We start from the raw sequence: 21,489 nt of genomic DNA on the forward strand, positions 1-21,489 counted from the left end.
GGATCAAAGTTTGGAAAATTTGTGAAGCAAATACTGGGTACTGCTGTGGATTTTGTTTTTATACAGGAAAAATAATGTTAGTCAGCATGGCCTAGGGTACGATGTGGCCTGGAATTTATCACTTCCATACCATAACCAGGGCCGTATATTATTTTTTTACCTATATTTTTTTTAGTTTGGTCAAACTTGCAGTGGATTTAGGTGGATTCCAGTATTTCGGTTTATTTCACCTTTATGGTACACTTGTTCTGTTGTGCATTAAATTCAACTGATAATCTAGTGATGTGTACAATTCTTTTATATCAAAATTTTGTTTCATACCCAAATGAATATTAGCTGATAATTCATTTTCTATGGTGATGTTTAAACAAAATTTAAATATTTTTACCTTTTGCTCAGTTTGCCTGGATTTACCTGTAATTAGAGTCACTTTGAGACAAAAGTTATGCAATTGAATTAAAAACCCTTTCTTTAATTATGTTCCAAATATCACATTAAAATGTTGATAAGTAAAAAAGGTTACAGTTGTTTAATGAAACTAGTCTAGATTCATGATTATTTTAGAATTTAATAGAAACTCATGGGGGGGGGGTGTATTTTGGTCAGAAATATAGTAACGAAAGGGTTAATACTGTGGCTGATAGGTTGTCAAAGCTGTACAAATTGGCAAAAAAAAGTGAGGCAAGACTTCAGCTGCAACAAGACATAAAACATGTCTAGGAAATTATCAAGAAATCTTTGTAATTTAACCTTAGTATTTTTCGGGTTCTGATCTTTTATTTCAATATCAAAGAATGTGTTTACTTTACTAAGAATTGGATAAGTGTCTGAAGTTTCTTGACAAGATGTCTTTTTGGATAACATTTCAAAAACTGAAAATCAGCTGAGTAAGATCGGAAACAATCTTATACATCCAATGGGGTACCAAGGTGAGAGTTTGTATATGTTTTATTATGTGAATAAGGAACATCAGATCATGCATCCATTCATCACTTTCCATCCATATCACAACAGAAAGAAATATCACTGAGTTTACATTAGAGCTTTCAATCCCCAGAATTTCTGAAATGCCAGGTCTTCCTTTTAAGTATGAGAAATAAACAACTTCAAGATCAGTTTGCGCTATATCTTCATATATAAAATACTTGGCTGCAAGCTGTTCACACTGAAGAATGTAGATGGAGAAATTCTGGAAAGCAGGCATTTCTTTTCTTTAATGCAATTAACTCTGCATTTTCTTCATTATTGCAGGTGCTCTGTCTGATGCAGCACTGATGAGTCTACACAGTGGAATATCAATATTTAAGGCTCTACCAAGCACATTTTTTAATGTCAATGGCACATATTGTTTTTGTGGCCAATGCTTTTTCTTTCACAACTGACATCAGAAGCCTGATAAACAGTAGGTTACCCTGTCTGCTGTAGATTCACCAAGAACTAAACTGAATTCCAGGAAATTCTTTAAGTCATTTTGCATTTATCTGCAACATCGATACTGATTGGAGAGAATCATTTTGTGATAACAAAGTTTGTTTGCTTGGTCACTGAAATTTATAATTATTATTATTTCTTTTTTTTACCAGGGGAAGGGGTCAAAATTTAACAATGTAATAACTACAGGTATATTCTTCAGAAAGTTGGATTTAGCATTAAAAAAATTCTAAATTCCATAACACAGCATAACTAGCTTTCACTGTTGTTTCAGTTTTTTGTTGAACATTATTATGGACCTGTTGGTTATTTAGTCATGTTTTATTATAGCTGACTCGTTTTCTGATTTTGATGGATAATCACACAAAATGATTTTGCAATTTACTTCATAATGGTGCTCTTAATTACTAGCTTTGTTATAACTTTCTTTAATGGTGAATGCAAAATCTTCCCGCTTTTGTAAAATTTCTATTTTCATTTGTAAATTAATCGCTGAACTCATCTATTTTACAGCAAAGAGAAGTGGTTTCATATTTCATTATTTCATAACATTGACTTCTCTTATCTTCTGAAGTTATTTTCCAATTTATCTCATTATTTTTTGATTCTATCTTTCTTGAAAATGTTTAGTAATAATTGGGTGTGGAGTAGGCTAATACATGTACACTATTTCTTCAGGGAACTTTGCTATGAGTAACAGCATACAAACTCTGCAGTTACTACTATTTTAGCCATAGGTGAGCTCAGAACAAGCAGGCCTATGATCACAAGCATTCCAGCCATGCTGGGTGAGTGACCATGTAGATGCTGCTTCCCTGGCTACAATAGGATGCAATTGTATGTGGTTAACAAGCTGAAGCAAAAAGCAAAACTTTTACCTCTGCTGTGTGATACTGATAAATATAAATGTACAATTCAAACACTAAAAAAAAACAACTAAATTACATATTAATTTGTTTTAATATTGATCAGAGGAACCAAAACTTAAATGTTAAGACAGATCCAACTTAAACCCTGTGATATCAGTTTTAATACAACAAAACCAAACTCAATAAATACTGATTTATAGTGACATGAGCAAGATGAGGAGTAGACAAAGTAAACTGCTGAGACTATTGATTTCTTTACCACATCCAAATCTTTATTCAATCTTTCACTGACCTTAGTCCACTGATAATTCACTTGTAAACCTTGCTGACTTGAAGTTTCTCTGATCCACAAACCTCTTATCATTCTTTCCCTCAACACTTATAAATGAAGCATTACTCAAATTTAGCATTAAAATTAAAACTAAAATCAACCATGAACATTAACATTTCTGCCCACATTTTCTTCAGTATTCCTCTTTCACAGGTTCATTTCTACTTGTATCATGACATTTTTTTTTCACCTAAATATCATTGTTAATGCACATCACATTTACACCAAGACAGTTTCTGTTCTTACACACTTTAACTGATACTGCTAAAACTCAGTTTTTCTGGCAGTGTACTTGTGCTTTGATGCTCATGTATGCTGACTTATTTTCATTTGTTTATCTGAAGGACAAGGCCTTTGCAGATGCTCCAAGTCTGGTGAGATCAATACTTTTTAACAGTGCTCTTGAACAAATTCCAGTCAATGGCAGCAAGAAAAACGTGTTGGGAGTGTAATTCCAGAGGGCCAACATTCAGGAGAGGTAAGACTGGGAATACTAATTGCTATGCAAGTTGAGAGAGTAAGAGAAATGAACGGGTCAAGACTACTGGAGTTAAGGTGGCACAAGACCAAACAGCAGAAATTGGAATATGTTGTTGAGCAACTTTACACCATTTAAATAACTTTTCTTTAGATAAAGTCTATGATGTTTGTCTGAATACAGACCCAAATGCATGATGAGTACCCCATTGTGTATCTCACCTTAACTTTGCAATGGGTACATTTTTTCCACCTTTTGCTTATATTTTACATTCAGTGCTCAGTTTTTGCTACAATTTATATCTTACATCATACACAAGTATCATACAATCTGCTCTTCCCTCCATGACACATTCTGTTACCAACAGGAGTAATATTTCCTTGAAGCTCTATTATAGCTAAAATCTATATATATATAAACGGCAAAATGACTGTGTGTGTGTGTGTGTGTATCCTTTATGCAAATCCACAATTTTTCAGTTAGAGCTCACACTTTCTATGGTCATTCAAAACCATCCAAGGGTGGTCGTGCACATCTTTACATTTCCCCAGTCACCCCGCAAAGCCATTAAAAAATCAATAGAAGTGACATTTTTGTGAATTTTCTATCCAAAACCCAATCACAATGCCCGAAACTTGATATGCCAATTGAATGCCAGCTAATTATATGTGATTGGTCAGAGATTTGGACAGTACTCGCGTGTATGTGTGCACGCATGCAGCTGTATATGCCTGCACTAGTACTTTTATAAAAACATACCTCCACAACATATTAGATCATTGAAGTAACAAAAACTACCAACAACTTCTAGTGAGCCTTCTGAAAGATTTCATTTCTTGAGTGTGTCCAGTGCTAACCATTCTTACATGTAAAATCTTCCTCTGTCAGACTGCCTGAAATTTCACTGTGTATTTACATTGGGAGTACAGTATAGAGCTGTTAACCTACTCTCAGCATACTGAGCAGGATCACTTCCCATTTGGTAGTATTTGTGTTTTCTCTCTTTATCAAATATTTTAGAAATTCACCTTCAGGTCTCTCAATTCTAGAGCCTGTTTTCATATCAGAACTTAAGCCTAATTTTTCAATTGATTTGGATATGTAAACTAGGTCATCATCATACAGGAGATCACACAAACAGATGGTGATGAACGCCTCTTTCATAATTTGCAGAACTGTAATCAAGAGGTTCAGAACCAAGCTTTGATGGACACATCAGTATGGTAAATAAAATTCTGCAAACTTTCAACAAAATTATATTGATCCATTTTATATATACACGATTTTACACACACACAAAGTGCAGACATGGCTGTGTGGTTGAGACGTTCTCTTCCCAATCAAGTAATTTCAAGTTCAGTTCCACTGCTTGAGCCTTTGGGTATCTTCTACAATAACCTCAGGTCAACCAAAGTTTCCTGAGAGGATTTGGTAGGCAGAAACTGTTTCCAAACAAAGTAATATTTTGCCATAGCTAGACATGCATTTACAGAAGACTGAAAATGAATAACCTCACTTGTGTGATGATGCTCACTTAAAACTATCACACAATGCCTAGACAAGGATACATACAAAAACACACACGATAAGTTTCTTTCAGTTTCCCTCTATCAAATCCACTCACACAGCTTTGGTTGATCCAGGGCTATAGTAGAACACCTGCCCAAGGTGCCATGCAGTGGAACTGAACCCAAGAACATGGGTGTATGTTACCGTCAGGATATATAAACTCATTCATATGTCTAATGTGTTTATCAATATAGGTTGGACAGGGATTTATTTGAGGCAAGATTTTACAGCCAGATGCCCTTCCTGTTACTAAAATGTTTTTCAGGAAAGAGACTTTTTTTATTCCACAAGGCTTTGAAAGCAGAAAGTTAGCAGGGAATGTAAGCATCAACACTCACAAAGATTTGCCACCCCATCACACACATATATAAGGGACTGCAGTAGAAGGTGACTTTATGCTAGGAGATGTATGAAAGAAGGGGGCCATAATCGAAAAGGTTTTTTTGCTGTAGAGGAGCTACATGCTTTCTCACATTATAAAAGAGTGGGTGGGGTGGAACTGGAAAGATATATATATACTGCAAAGTAAACTTTTTAACCAGACAACCATGCCAGCACTTTATATATACATATATATGGCTATTTTTATTGTACTAATCCAAGAAATCTATGTAGTAATGGAATTTTTTTAGGTAAAATAAGTTTTGGGAACAAACCTGTTGACTCTCTTTTATATGACGATCTATTTGAAGAGTTTGTCTTCCGACGCAAAGTCTCAGATCTTGACCGACTAACAGGCTTTGACTGAGAGGATTTTGAAACAGAGGGTTTAGGTTTGTTATTTTCTGATGTTGAGGCTAAAGCAATGCGTCGCAGTTCTTCTATTTCATCATCCTCATCTTCAGCCTTCTGAAAAACAAAATATGGAAAGACAAACATGGCTAAAAAAAAATGGAAAGTAAATGAAAAAGACAATATACAAAAATTCAGTACTTATATAAAATTGACAATAACATATCACATTAAGAATGACAAATATTAAAGTTTTCTTTTATCTTTTTACTTGTTTCAGCTCAAGAGCACGGCTATTTAGTTAAATGGATAACAGTTCTGAATCATAATCTTACAATTTAAAGAAATTATATTTCTCATTCATATGTGAGAAGAAATGAGATCAGGAATAACAGAGACAAAATCTGTAGCTGGTAGCCAAAATAGGGACTATATTTGGGATAATGAATCTATTATTAATGTTCGAGTTATATAAAAAGAAGGGCTAAAACTACATAATCAACATTTAATTTTAAGACAGCTGAAGTAGACAAACATTTTCTATAATACAACTTGAATACGTTTATTGCTTGCTGAAGTGACTTTGTATTTATTTAAACATTTATGATTTCATAGTATTCAGTCAACAGCCTTTCTAGAAACATATATGACAACCATCTAATCATGCATTAAAAGGAAAATGTAAAATGAAATAGCAGAACCAATAAATAAATGTTGTCAGTATTTTCAAGAGTATCAAACAATCCAGCTTTTAATATCAATAAAATATCACAGGAAAAGAAATTTTTTAAAATTCTGTATAAAACATCATCATCATTTAATGTCTGGTTTCCGTGGAACTGTCTAGGCAGAAGACTACAATGTCTGTTTTGGCATGGCTTTTATGACTGGATGCCCTTCTTAATGCCAACCACCCAGTAGAGTGGACTGGGTGCTTTTTACATGGAACCAGCAGTCAATATCAGTTTTGGCATGGTTTTTACAGTTGAATGTCCTTCCAAATGCCAGTAATTTTACAGTGTGGACCGGATACTTTTTTTTACATGGCACCAACACTGGCAGGATCACCAAGTAGCTTTCAAAACAATGAACCTTTGAGAATGGAGGAAGCAACCTTGTTTCAGGTGATGAAAGGTTAGTGTGACAGAAACAGGTGCCTTGCTGTAGAGAAGATATATGGTTACTTGGCCAGAGAGAGGCAAAGAGATCAAGAACGAGGACAGAAACAGGTATGTTGCTGTAGAGGAAATACATGGTTACCCAGTCAGATGGAGAGAGCAAGAGTAGAAGAATATGAGAATGCAGGAGAGAGATGGTGGTGAAGTGCCAGGGCATACTCATAGCTAACAGGGATCAGAATACAAATGGTAGGGTATTGCCGAAGGTACATGAGTAAAAAGTAGAGACTTCACATGAATGCAAAGTGTTGGTGTGGGGAATGTAGTGACTGTGAAACCTGGGTAGAGGAACAACAGGATAGCAATGATATAGTGAGTACAGGATTAGAGAGGAAGAGATAAGCATAGGACATGAAAAAGAGGAAATGTGAGGAAGATATGTAGTTTGGTTTGTTGGGGTAGGGTGTACATGTGGGTGGAACACACAGCACTTCTAGAACTCAGTTTCACTTAAGTGAGCAGGTCTTTTCAAGAACCTTATACCACCAGACATCTTGGTCCATTGTCACATACAGAAATATTTTCTCATGAAAATTTAAAATAGGTACAGTGGTCAGGTTGACAATCATTTCTAGAGATTAAATATATGACAGTCCAAAATGAAAATTCATAAGCTATATTTTGGAAAAACTTGGAAAAAAAGATAAATAAAAACTTACGTGAGAATTAACAAAAACTACTCTCTTATCATTACTTTCTGACCCAGATTTTGGTGGATTCCATCGACTTTTTGTTTTTTTATTAGACTCTGAAGATGATTCATGAGATTGAGAACCTTTGGAGCTAACAGAAATAGTTCGATAGGAGTCCCAATTCTTGTTGCCAGGAGACTGAGTAGATTTATCCTGAACAGCTAAATTCTCTTCTTCATCAAGATTGGCTATTTGTTTTTGAATACTACGGTACTTTCTCAACAGGTCTTCATAGTCACTGTTTTCCTTGAGAGATGACATTTGATGAGCACCAACAGAAAACAGCGATCCACGACTCTCACGCATTCTCCGTTTCTTCTCCCATACTGAAATTAATTGTTAAGGGTAACAACAGACATTCATATACATATGAAATCATAGTATATATATATATATATATATATACACAAACACACAACTGCGTGTGCTAATATAGACTGTAACATTAAGAACAATGTAAGAAAAACTAAAATTGGTAGGAGTAACAATTAAAAACCGGAGGACAGCTGATATGGATGGCAATTTAGAGATTATAAATTATCTGATAAACAATTAACTACATTGCTAATCATCTCTATAACTTGTCTCAGTGTAACAGGTCTAACCATGTGTGTCTTCTTACTTTTTTCTCTTTTTCTTCTTATTTCTTTGTCCGCTTTCCATGCTAGCATGGGTTGGACGGTTCAACTGGGGTCTGGGGAGCCCGAAAGCTGCACCAGTCCAGTCAGATCTGGCAGTGTTTCTACAGCTGGATGCCCTTCCTAACGCCAACCACTCCGAGAGTGTAGTGGGTGATTTTATGTGCCACCGACACAGGTGCCAGACGAGGCTGGCAAACGGCCACGCTTGGATGGTGTTTTTTATGTGCCACCGACACAGGTGCCAGACGAGGCTGGCAGACGGCCACGCTCGGATGGTGTTTTTATGTGCCACCGACACAGGTGCCAGATGAGGCTGGCAAACGGCCACGATCGGATGGTGCTTGTTACGTGCCCACAGCACGGAGGCCAGTCGATGCGGTACTGGCTACGGCCACGTTCGGATGGTTTTATTGTGTGCCACGTGCCACCGGCACTGGTACCACAAAGATACAAATTCCATTGATGTTCATCTATTTTGATTTGTTTTGATTTGATTTTCACTTGCCTCAACAGGTCTTCACAAGTGTCACAAGAAGGAAGGTATGCACAGGTGGACTGACTACGTCCCAGGTAGGGGCCATGGGTTATGGCCTGACTAGTCTTGCCGGGTCTTCGGATGGTGTTTTTATGTGCCACCGACACAGGTGCTAGATGAGGCTGGCGAACGGCCACGATCGGATGGTGTTTGTCATGTGCCCACAGCACGGAGGCCAGTCGATGCGGTACTGGCTACGGCCACTTTCGGATGTGCCCACAGCACGGAGGCCAGTCGATGCGGTACTGGCTACGGCCACTTTCGGATGGTTTTCTCTTGTGTGCCACCGGCACTGGTACCACAAAGATACAAATTCCATTGATGTTCATCTATTTTGATTTGTTTTGATTTGATTTTGATTTGATTTTCACTTGCCTCAACAGGCCTTCACAAGTATCACAAGGAGGAAGGTATGCACAGGTGGACTGACTACGTCCCAGGTAGGGGCCATGGTTTATGGCCTGACTAGTCTTGCCGGGTCTTCGGATGGTGTTTTTATGTGCCACCGACACAGGTGCTAGATGAGGCTGGCGAACGGCCACGACCGGATGGTGTTTGTTATGTGCCCACAGCACGATGGCCAGTGATGCGGTACTGACTACGGCCATGTTCGGATGGATTCTTGTGTGCCACCGGCACTGGTACCACAAGCGGTACTGACTACTTTTTATGTGCCACCGACACAGGTGCTAGATGAGGCTGGCGAACGGCCACGACCGGATGGTGTTTGTTATGTGCCCACAGCACGATGGCCAGTGATGCGGTACTGACTACGGCCACGTTCGGATGGATTCTTGTGTGCCACCGGCACTGGTACCACAAAGATACAAATTCCATTGATGTTCATCTATTTTGATTGATTTTCACTTGCCTCAGCAGGTCTTCACAAGTGTCACAAGAAGGAAGGTATGCACAGGTGGATCGACTACGTCCCAGGTAGGGGCCACGGGATATGGCCTGACTAGTCCTGCCGGGTCCTCTCATGCACAGCACACTTCCATAGGACTCGGTCTTCAGTCATTTCCTTGGTGAGACCTAAAGTTCGAAGGTCGTGCTTCACCACCTCGTCCCAGGTTTTCCTGGGTCTACCTCTTCCACAGGTTCCCTCAACTGCTAGGGTGTAGCACTTTTGCACACAACTATCTTCAGCCATTCTCGTCACATGACCATACCAGCGCAGCCTTCTCTCTTGCACACCACAACTGACACTTCTTAGGTTCAACTTTTCTCTCAAAGTACTTACACTCTGACGATTATGAACACTGACATTACACATCCATCGGAGCATACTGGCTTCATTTCTTGCAAGCTTACGCATATCCTCAGCTGTCACGGCCCATGTTTCACTACCATGTAGCATGGCTGTACGTACACACGCATCATATAGTCTGCCTTTTACTCTTAGCGAGAGGCCTTTTGTCACCAGCAGGGGTAAGAGCTCTCTAAACTTTGCCCAGGCTATTCTTACTCTAGCAGTTACACTTTCAGCACACCCACCCCCGCTACTGACTTGGTCTCCTAGGTAGCGGAAGCTATCAACTACTTCTAGTTTGTCTCCCTGGAACGTGGTAGAAGTTGGTCTCTGCACATTTCCAGTGTTTATTTCTCTTGAGCATCTGCCACAGACAAAAACTATTTTCTTAGTTAGCCTTCCTTTGACATTGCTGCACCTCTTATGTGTCCATAGCTTACACTTGGTGCACCTTATAGAGTTTCTACCTACACCTTTTTTACAGATCGAGCAGGGCCATCTACCTGAAGTTGTTTGTGGTTGGTCCACCTTCCTACTTATTAGGACTTTGGTTTTGGCTAGGTTGATTCTAAGGCCCTTCGATTCTAATCCTTGTTTCCACACCTGAAACTTCTCCTCCAGTTCTGATAGTGACTCGGCAATTAGAGCAAGGTCATCAGCATATAGGAGCTCCCAGGGGCATCCTGTCTTAAATTCTTCCGTTATTGCCTGGAGGACTATGATAAATAGGAGGGGGCTGAGGACTGAACCTTGGTGGACCCCAACCTCTACCCGGAATTCTTCACTGTACTCGTTGCCAACCCTCACCTTACTAGCTGCGTCTCTGTACATGGCTCGCACAGCTCTCACTAACCATTCATCTATCCCTAGTTTCCTCATTGACCACCAGATAAGGGATCGGGGGACCCTGTCAAAGGCTTTCTCTAAGTCAACAAAAGCCAGGTACAAGGGCTTACCTTTGGCTAGGTATTTCTCCTGCAGCTGTCTTACCAGGAATATAGCATCAGTAGTACTTTTCCCTGGCACGAACCCAAACTGCATATCATCTAAGCTAACTCTCTCTCTAATTAACTGGGCTATAACCCTCTCCGTAACCTTCATTACCTGATCCAACAGCTTGATGCCCCTGTAGTTATTTGTATCTAGGGCATCGCCTTTACCTTTGTAGCAGTTGACTATTATGCTGCTACACCAGTCATTGGGTATGACTCCTTCGTGTATCACCTGGTTAACTATACGGGTGACTATGCTATAGCCGACACTACCAGATATTTTGAGCATCTCTGCAGTAATTCCTGATGGGCCTGGGGCTTTCCCTGTCTTCATGCTTCTAATTGCCTTAGCTACCACGGAACTATCAACTCGGATAGCTGGTCCCTCTGTTGGGTCAACATTCGGCAGACTCTCTTTATCCCATTCATTTTCCTCATTCAGCAACCTTTCATAGTGGCGTCTCCAAGCTTCTCTCTTTGCATCCTCATTTAGCGCAAGTGAGCCATCCTCCATGCGAACACATTTCTCTCCTACCACATCTCGATTCTCTCTCACACACTGTCTTGCAACACGAAATACCTCAAGTCTTTCATCCTCACGGCGCAGGACATTGGCAAATTTTCTTTTATCTGCTTCCCCTCTGGCTAGATAGACCTGTCTCCTAGCTTCCCTTCTGGCAGTCTGATACACTTCCCTGCTACCACCGTTCTTCCAGGCCTTCCAAGCCTGTTTCTTTTGTCTAATAGCCCTATCAACAATATTGTTCCACCACCATGTTATTTTGCGTCTTAAGGGGACTTTGCACCAGCCACAGATCTGGTCAGCGGCTTTCAGCAGGTTGTCCCTCAGAAACGTCCAGTTGTCTTCTACCCCATGTGTAGCTATACCCCCTTCCACTTCGTCAAAGGCTTCAAGTAACATATCTCTAAATCTCTGTCCATTCGCAGGGTCTTTAAGCTTCCAGACCCTTCTTCTCCATGTTGGTCGTCTTCTAGTCGCCCTCTTAGTCCTGATCCTAAAGTCACTAACTACCAGTCTATGTTGTGGGGTGCATTCTTCGCCTGGGAAGGTTTTGGCATTTATAAGCAGCCATCTTTCCCTTTTTCTGGCGAGGATGTAGTCGATTTGGCTAGTATGCTGGCCCGATCGGTAGGTGACCAGGTGGCTTGTTGGTTTCCTGAAGTTAGTGTTGCAGATCATAAGACTCTTCGCATCGCAGAACTCCAGCAGCCTGGTTCCCTCCTCGTTGCGGGAACCATAACCGTAGCCTCCATGCACGCCATGGAAGCCCCCAGCATGTCGTCCAACATGCCCATTGAAATCACCAGCCACAAAGAGAAGGTCCCTGTCGTTCGTCAATGAGGTGGTCTGCAGTAGGGTGTCATAGAAACTGTCTTTCTGTCCATCGGGTAGCCCTGGCTGAGGGGCATAGGCCGATATAATGGTTGCTAATCTATTATGAAGCACTATTCTAATCTTAAGTATTCTGTCACTTACTCTGATTACCTCAATTACTCTATCTATCCATTTCTCAGCGATAAGTATACCCATGCCACCAACGTGTGTGTATATATATATATATATATATATATATATATATATAAAGTAAAAATGATACAGCTTAACCAGAAATTTGTAGTGAATCTGCAATGAAATCAAGGAACAGAAAAAAAACTTATTTTGGCCTACTTAACATACTATGTCAACCCACTGGTTTTACAATATAAAGTGCTTGTTTTTAAGCATTCATATTTTAATTAAAACTGCCCTTTATAATTTTATGCAAAATGTTTTTATTAGATTCCAAACACCAACTTCAATGAATAAAATTAGTTATGTTACTAAACCCATCAGAAGTCTAGTAATTTACAAAAATATTTTAAAGAAGCATAGTGTATTTCATTAGAAATACCTTCATGGAAAGATCGATCCTGAGTTTTTAATAAAGGCAATAATAATAATGACTATTATATTGTTGAACTTAAAGTATGTTCATAATTTTTTCTTCACAATGCTTTCAAATATGACCTGTGTGAAGGTGATCTAAATATTGTTAATGTGGATAATTGGGTTAAGTATGTATATAAAAATATTTCATAGACTCAGCAGACGAATTATCAAATGCATAGGTTTAAATAAAACCATTTGCTCTGAAGCTGAATTATACAGAAATATGCAAATCAAGGAATAAACAGGGAAATTTAAAATTAGAAAAAAAAAATAGTGCTCTTAAAAGAGAAAAAACATATAAGGCAATGGAGATATCACTATGGTAGATTACTCTCTCCATAAAATATATAACCGAAGTGTCATCAGAAATCATAACTAGGGAGGAGAAAGATACTATTTATCAAGGGAATGATGGGTACCAAATTTTGATTTTATTAAGACTTGAATGAGTGATGTCTAATTTATTATATTTAATTTGAGGCAAAGTATCTAATTAAACAATTATTTTTTTAAACAGCTTTAAGTGTTAGAATAACAAAGAACTTAAAATGCAGAAAAAATTTATCATACTTGATCTAAAACACTAGAGCTTGCTTTAGAGATGACAATACTATGTTTGTTACATCACAACTCTTCCTCCAACCATTCAATTACATTTTGAATAATTGAATTCAACTATTCTTTTCTTATTAATTACATTTTTTGTTAACATGAGATATTTTTAAGCTATGTGTGTGTATATATATATAAAGTTAATCCAAACAACAAAACACAAAAAAACACAACAACGCGAGGACATGGAACAAATATAGTATTATTGGACGCTCAGGAAAGAAGGATGGTTTAACGTTTTGAGCGGAGCTCTTCATCGGAAACATAGAAGGAAAGATCCAGAGAAGGGAAGACAGAGGAAACAAAAAAAATCGCCAACGGTACACACGAGGTCACATTTTATGCAAAACATGTATATACACACACACAAAACTGGTTTCTTTCAGTTTCCATCTACCAAATTCATTGACAAGACTGGTCAGTCCAAGGCTATAGTAGGCGACACTTTCCCATGGTGCCATGCAGTGTGACTGAACCCGGAACCATGTGGTTGGGAAGCAAGCTTCTTACCACATAGCCACATCTGGTTTCAAGAGAAAATACTTTGAACAGGATTAAAGTTGACTTAGGGTTAAATAACGACAAATTGTCAATGTAGTATGAACAACAGCAATATAGAGAAGAGGTCAACAATTTGTAATTATGTATTTTTATCTCAATACACAAGATAAAAATAAAAGCAAAAAAGGCCAGTTTAATAGTGCCTTGTGAACATCAAGGGAGACAATCCTGTAAAACATATGGGGAAGTCAATTTTAAAAATCATACTTGATCTAAAACACTAGAGCTTGCTTTAGAGATGACAATACTACTTTTGTTACATCACAACTCTTCCTCCAACCATGGTAGTACTAGTCAATATTGTTTGTCAAAAAGGAGGATTAGTCACAACTGGAAAAGTCTTATCAAAAGTCTTTTATAAAATTGATAACAATGAAAGTTGTGTTCATGACAGATTGATAAGCTGAGATGGTAAGAAACTTGTGACAAAGCATTTTGATCACATTTTTGTCACTAATTCTATTAGAAAATTCACATCACAACTTAGCATCACTGTTAATCTATGAAAATCATATATTATCACGCTTATAACCTTTCAAATAAAATCATGTTTCTGAAAAGGTGGAAGGAGTCAAAATTAGAGTGGGGCAGTCAAGATATGCCTAACTTACATGTTTTTAATAGAATGTAATCTTTATATCTAGTTCATTTTGATAATGAAAAACAAAAAGGCGAAGGACAGAATGTCTAACTAAAGATTTGTCTACCAAGTTGTAAAATGCACAAAAGAAGTTACAATTGTTTCTAACACAAGCATAAGGACTGACATTTAGGGGAAGGGAGTTAGCCGTTATCAACCTAGTATTTGACTATAACTTATTTTATTAGCCTTGGATGGATGAAAGGCAAAGCTGACCTCAGCTGGATTTGAAACTAGGTTGTAAAGAGTCATAAGTAAATAACACATGGCATTTTGTTAGACACAATGCTGCCAGAGAAGAAATTCCTTAAAGAATTGTGTGAGAAACTCTGAAAATAATAGGACCCATATCAAAATGTTCACAAGGAGAGTGCTTTATGCCACCTCACCATATCAATCTGTAATGTATCTCTGTAAATTTAAAAGTGTTATATTTAAAGCAGAAGTTTTCTCACCAATTTTGCAAGTGAGTATTGTTTAGACTGATGATCTGAAATATTTCAACAGTAACCAATGTAAAAAAAAATCCTGCTATTTTAATGGTAAAGAACTTATGAAAACTAGGAGTGGACAACGTCACTCCTTAAATCAGATAACTTCCACAACACATAGAGATCAAATAACAACTAGTGATAATTTTCATGAAAATATAGAGGCCAATACTAAAGATTGTACTGAAGTAAACATCTACCAAAAATCAAACCAGTGTTATTGTAATGTTCAGGTCATAGTAATGGACAAATGGCAGCATGAAACTAGAAACTTTTCTGTTAAGTGGTTGGGATGACAGAATGTTGAAACAAGAAAAATCAAGTTTACTAAGTGTCTGGTAAAGTCCAATGCAATCCTAAATTTCAACTAACCTCATACAAATATAAACATATGTACATGTATGTATACAATGTAAGTACACAAACATGTATGTGAATGTATTTTTGTTCATCCATTTTTCTTTCCTGCATGGGTTATCTGAATATATTATTCAGGTGTTGTTTTATAGCCAGATGCCCTTTCAGTCACTAATCTGCACCTGTTTTCAAGGAAGAGGTCTATTCACACATCTTCAAAGCTATAAAGCAAAGGCAATTTTGCTGATATAATAGCAACAACACCATTAGCTCACAATTTTCAAAGTGCAAGTGTAAACTCAGACATTTTATATTCTTATACAAGAGATAGATATAACAAGCTTCTTTCAGTTTCCCTCTACCAAATTCACTCTCAAGGCTTTGGTTGGCCCAACGCTATAGTAGACTTGCCTAAAGCATCAAACAGTGGGACTCAACCATATGGTAAGGAAGCTAACTTCTTAACTACACATCTATGCCTTCACTTATATGTGAGTGTGTGTACATACATACACACTATATATCATCATCATCGTTTAATGTCTGTTTTCCATGGGTTGGACGGTTCGACTGGGGTCTGGTAAGCCAGGAGGCTGCACCAGGCTCCAGTCTGATCTGGTAGTGTTTCTATAGCTGGATGCCCTTCCTAATGCCAACCACTCCATGAGTGTAGTGGGTGCTTTTTAGCTGCCACTGACACAGGAGCCAGAGGAGGCTGGCAACAGACACAATTGGTTGGTGTGTATGTATATATATGTATATTGGTCCAGGTGACACATAAAAAGGACCCAGTACACTTCAAGTGGTTGGCATCGGGAAGGGCATCACCCATAGAAACTATGCCAGAACAATGTAGCCTAGTGGCCCCTGGCCTTACCAGCTTGCCAAACCATCGAACTCATCCCAGCATGGAAAACAGACATTAAATGAGGATATATATATATATATATACATACATAAACATGTATTCATATATAAATACATAACCTCAACAGTCATTCCGGTTAGCTATGCACTTGGCAGAGACTAAATAGATCTGTTTGATTCTTTGGAACCCTATCACTACTAAATATAAATATACATATAAACACACATCTATAATTTAACATTTATGTTACATGCTGGAATGTATTGGACAGTATGAAGATCCAATGGGCCCAAGATCTGCATTGCACTTAAGTGTCAGCTTTAGCATGGTTTCCATGGCTGGATGCCCTTCCTGATGCCAACCACATTACAACATATACTAGATATATTTTACACAACCAGCACTAGTGTTGCCTTGTAGCCTACTAGATGAGGCCCAAAGGGAGCAACTTTATGCTAAGAGATGAGCAGAGATACGTAAAGAATGAGAAAAGAAGCAGATTTCTAGCTGTAGAGGAACTACATAACTACTCACATTTTAAAAGGGTGGGAAGCAATTAAAATAGTGGTGATGACATATCAGAGTGGACCTTCAAGGTATGTGATAGGAAGGAACGAGCGGGATAGAGAGAAGCAAGGAGTAGGGACATAGGGGATGTTTAATAGTGCAGAGCAGCAGCAGAATATTGAAGATACAGTAAACAGAAGGACAAGAGAGATAAGTTGTTGGGTTGCAAGAGTGGATGGGGAAGAGTAAGACAATTCGGTGACAAGGGGGTAAGTGATCATGGAAAGTGTGTGATGTATGTGTATATATATATCTTTCAGTAATGTATATGAGAAAAACGGTACTCTTCTAACTAAAGACATTGGTGTTAGAGATACGGCCATTTCATTCTCACTGTCAAAAATGCAGTGAACCAATGTCTAGTCAGTCGACATTATTGCTCACAAGAGTGCAACATAATATAAATTAACTGAATCCACTGATACGTAATTTTTATATTGTCATAAAGTGTTCCTCAGCAACCAGTAAATCAACATGTGCGTGTTCGATAATGGAAGTAATTGATATTGATAATATCTATTTGGGCTTTGCACTGGTACTACTTTTACAGGTTTAGAACATCTATATACATATTTTTGTAAAAGAATTGCAATATATCTTATATTATAAAATAAAAACCATTTTATTCAATAAAGAACACTTTTGATGGAATTATGAGCAAATATTTTCCTTTTTAATAACGTTATTAGTCAAAAGAGGAGGTGGGTGGATGTAAGAAGCCTTATAATTTATGAAGTTTTTCCTAGAAAATCAATACTGCTGTTCAGGTCAGCCCTAATGGAACAGGCATCATATGAGTAATAAGCATTCTACTCGTGACTATACATATATCTGTTACAACATTATGCAAGTTTGTTTCTTTTTAATTGGGTATTATTTTTCAGAAAAGATCAAATGGCCTCTGTATGAAAGTAATGGAGTTACACGTTATCGATGGTGACTGTCAGAGAAAGAAAAGAAGGCGTGCACAAATCAAAATGAAAGTAATAGTTCAAAATAAATCGAAAGCAGCGTGTGAGAGAAAGAGAGAGAGTAGAGGAATCAAATGTGGTTGCTCGAGGGAAGACTGTGGGAACGGACATGCGATGCGCATGGCGGATGACAGGTAAAGATGTGCAAAGCGATCCTGCGGGCAAAGGAAAATACGGGAGGGGAGAGCGGTAAATGCTAGCTGATGTTAGGAGGGCTAACAAAGAACACCAACAAGTGGAGAGTTGTCTAAATCACGAAAGTAAAGAAAAATAAACGCGAAGCTACGTTAAATTATTTTGTCCTTATAGGGTAGACCAGTGATTAAGTTACACTCGATATCAGAATGACTAGAGACCAAACATTTAGTGCTGTTCCAACGGCTCATCCGCAATAATTCCACGACAAAAGTTAATAGTTTTACATTAATGAAAATAGTATCAGTATCATTATAATGATAATTATTATTAAGACGTTCTTCGAACAATATGATAATAATGTTTCCAGTGAGCTACAAAAATATAGAAAACGTTTAGCCTTCTAGAAAATAATTCTAAGATATCTAATATTAGAATAGCCTGCATTGAGTGAAAAGAAGTTATAGTTTGGGCAAAACTATAAATTCAATATCTGAGATATATAATTTATTCTATTTGTTACTCCTATTGCTTAGCCACAGGTCAATCACGAGTGAACAGACTAAAAGCCACTACAGGATTTGGCGGGGGAGCTTATGAGCCAGCCTTTTCCTTCGAAAACAATAGTGAGATTTTCTTTAGCAGGTCAAGAAATTACTCACCGATATGAATTATAATGTAGTAGTGAACAGAATAAATATAATTTGTTTTAAAAGAGCAGAATGTTGCCATTGAGGAAAACTAGTATTTTTCAGTAAAAATAATTTTTAAAAAGGACTAGAAGAATGGAAGGAGGAGAGACTCAGTAAGACAAATAATCCCAGCAAGGGAACTAAATAGAGGTTTTTAAATATGCTAGAAATAGAAACTAAGTCTACGTCAAGCAACGACAGTGGAGACGGTACACACTATTTTCGAATCCAATTTAATTTTAGTTACCACAGACTCATATTCGTCATAAGACATATTCCTCAGATTGTTTGAAAACAGTTCATGCATGGCTAATTCAACAGGCTACCTTTTGGTACCATTGTATGCTGTCGTCGCTTTATAAATGAAATTACAAGCAAGCATAAAACCAAACTTAATGTTAAAAAAAAAACTATCAATGACAAAGTTAATACCAAAGTTGGAATCTATAATACTATAAGAAAAAATAGAGACTATATTAACCATTGCTTCTAAGGATTAAAAACTTGTTCAAACATAAAATTTAAGTAGACAGGAAAGATTACATTGAATGAAATTTATATATAAGAATTGAAAAGTTTACTCGAAATAATCTGGTAACGATTTAGTATCTAAATTCCTTCCAACTTTTAATTAAAACTTGAGGAAAACTACAAAATTATTTTAGTAGTAACATAAGTTACAAATGAATATTTCATTTAAATTATGGTAATATGGGAATAAACAAGAGATTGAGAATTAACTTCTCTGTTGCTGACAGTCGAAACCATAGTTCAAGCAAAAAATTGCCTTTAATATGCGGTCGATCGATCTGCAAGCAATAACAACCTAAAACCATCAAATTACACCCTACTGTCTTGGAAAGATAGGCCATAATGTAGGATTTAATTTTAAACATACAAAAAGGTAACGATTGGAACGCCTTTCAACAGAAGTCTGTTTACTTGATAAACAACAAACTTAGTTTCTAAAACAGCGAACGAGCAAGAAAAAGTCACATTACATTTAAATATCAAAATGGCAACAGCATGAAAAAGATCACATTTTATGGTTTTATTTTTAAATATGTGATTTTTTTTTCCACTTCATCTTTTCCCTTTGATTCCTACAGACCTAAGAAATGGTCAGAACTGTGGTACCAAAATGTTTACAACTTCCTTGTATTCACTAATATTCCTTAATAACAGACATTTCTAGAGAAACCTATTAAGTTACATTAGAACAAGAGGAATTGCTTACAATATAAAAGTATTATAAAATACGAGTCCTTTTTATTTTCTGTAAAATATGTGGCAGTTTGGCCACGCAAGATACATGTCTACTTTGCATTTATCTTTCTAGAGTCGAACTCTTCAAGAAAATGTTAAAATAATTATTATATCTATTCATACAGATATATCTTGAAAAAAAAAATACATATAACATGGAAAGGAGAACTGATGATTGTTATAAAAAAAAAAATTTGAATTTAAATTTTTGCTTTCACAACTCAGCTACAAATACTTATTGTGAATTACATTTCATGTTTACTGCGTCAATACAAACTTAACCTACGAAAGGTTTCTAAAATGGTTTGTACCTAATATTAAATGACTACTGTCAATTTTTTCTTTTTTTTTTACTTTAAGATAATCAACAATGTTAACGATATAAAATTTTTTAAAGAATTTAAAAATAATCGGATATGTCGCTCGTCATATACGTTATAATGTAAACAAACATCTTACCGTTAACTTATACAATATAGAAATGTATATAAAACATTGCAATTATCCGAGGAGAGAATGAATACAGCAATAAATGTTTAGCAGTTTAATGTTGATTACTCAAGAATGAAAAAAAAGAGTGAAAAAAAAGGATACATTGAAAATTACTGCGAGGAGTCATAGGACCGTATCGACGATTGTCTTGCCAAGGCCCAGGAGGAAGACCATCTCTGTTACCAGGAGGCATCTGACCATGTCCTCCAGGGCCAAGGTTCTCAACACCCGGTCCACCTGGACACCTTGGAGGCGAAGGACGATAAGGGTGGTGAGACATCGGTGGCATTTGTTGAGGAATTCGTGACGGGTGATGTGGTCTTAAAGGTGGCGGAGGTGCCCAGTAACCACCACTAACACTTGTATTAGAATTACTACCACACATGTCAGAAGACATAGGGTTGCTGTTGTCTCTACGGCCACCCGGATTCATCATACCACAAGATAACGAAGGTGGCGGGGGTGGTCGCCGTTTTTTGAAGTACCCACTTGGGCTGTCTTCACCGCTACGGTTTGGAGACAATGGGAAAGGAGCACCATTACCACAGGAAGGATCTCTCATATTGTTACCAAATTTATCAAAAATACCTCTGGAATGATTGTTAAACAATGGAGGTTTCCTACAATAATGTTTGTTGTTGTTGTTGTTGTTGTTTTCTACTGGTTTGTTCTCGTCTGTTTCACCACGGCCTTCATTACGAACTATTCCGTCTTCATCGTCATCTGAGAGTTCCCCTTCTTCTTTCGCTGAATAATACTTCGGGTTTTTCACAACAATTAACATGTCTTCCATGTTTATTTTGTGTATTTACACGAACTTTCTTCTTCTGTCTCGCCTCAACACAATATGGCGTTACTTCTCTTTATCCGCTTTCGTTATTAAAGATTGACTAAGCTAAAGTCAACTAATAATTATCTCCCCTTCGTTCCATTAATTACCACTTGGGCCTCCCAATCCCTTTTTCAAATCACTGTGGTAACTTATTAAAATTACAATATAATTCTCATTTACAGATTAATTTATATATATGCCATAATATATTTTGTGACGATTGATTGACAGGATCTTTAGAGTGTTATTTAGTTTCAGCTTTCTAAGTTCACATTCTGTCGGAGTCAATTTTGCCTTTCATCCTTCCGGGTTTGATAAAATAAGAACTAATCAAGTACTAGTTCGTTATCTCCT

At 37.3% G+C, this 21,489-nt stretch overlaps 1 protein-coding gene across 2 annotated transcripts in view; it reads right to left on the reverse strand.

The window, feature by feature from the left end:
* LOC115229640 (zinc finger C3H1 domain-containing protein) overlaps positions 1 to 21,196 on the reverse strand; it is a 73,590-nt gene extending 52,394 nt beyond the window's left edge. Inside the window, exons 1-3 of one of the 2 annotated variants that reach the window (XR_004997190.1) lie at positions 20,406 to 21,196; positions 7,248 to 7,606; positions 5,335 to 5,527 (exon numbers count right to left, since the gene is read on the reverse strand). Coding sequence is in view for 1 of the 2 variants with exons in the window: in XM_029799968.2 (XP_029655828.1) it covers positions 5,335 to 5,527; positions 7,248 to 7,606; positions 20,406 to 21,096 (1,243 nt within the window). In the remaining variant the exon portion in view is untranslated. The remainder of the gene's footprint in view (positions 1 to 5,334; positions 5,528 to 7,247; positions 7,607 to 20,405) is intronic. The other variant, XM_029799968.2, reaches the window with a different exon arrangement.
* Between the last annotated feature and the right edge of the window lie 293 nt (positions 21,197 to 21,489).

The sequence above is a fragment of the Octopus sinensis genome, linkage group LG2 (assembly GCF_006345805.1).
Source record: "Octopus sinensis linkage group LG2, ASM634580v1, whole genome shotgun sequence".
Lineage (NCBI taxonomy): Eukaryota > Metazoa > Mollusca > Cephalopoda > Octopoda > Octopodidae > Octopus > Octopus sinensis.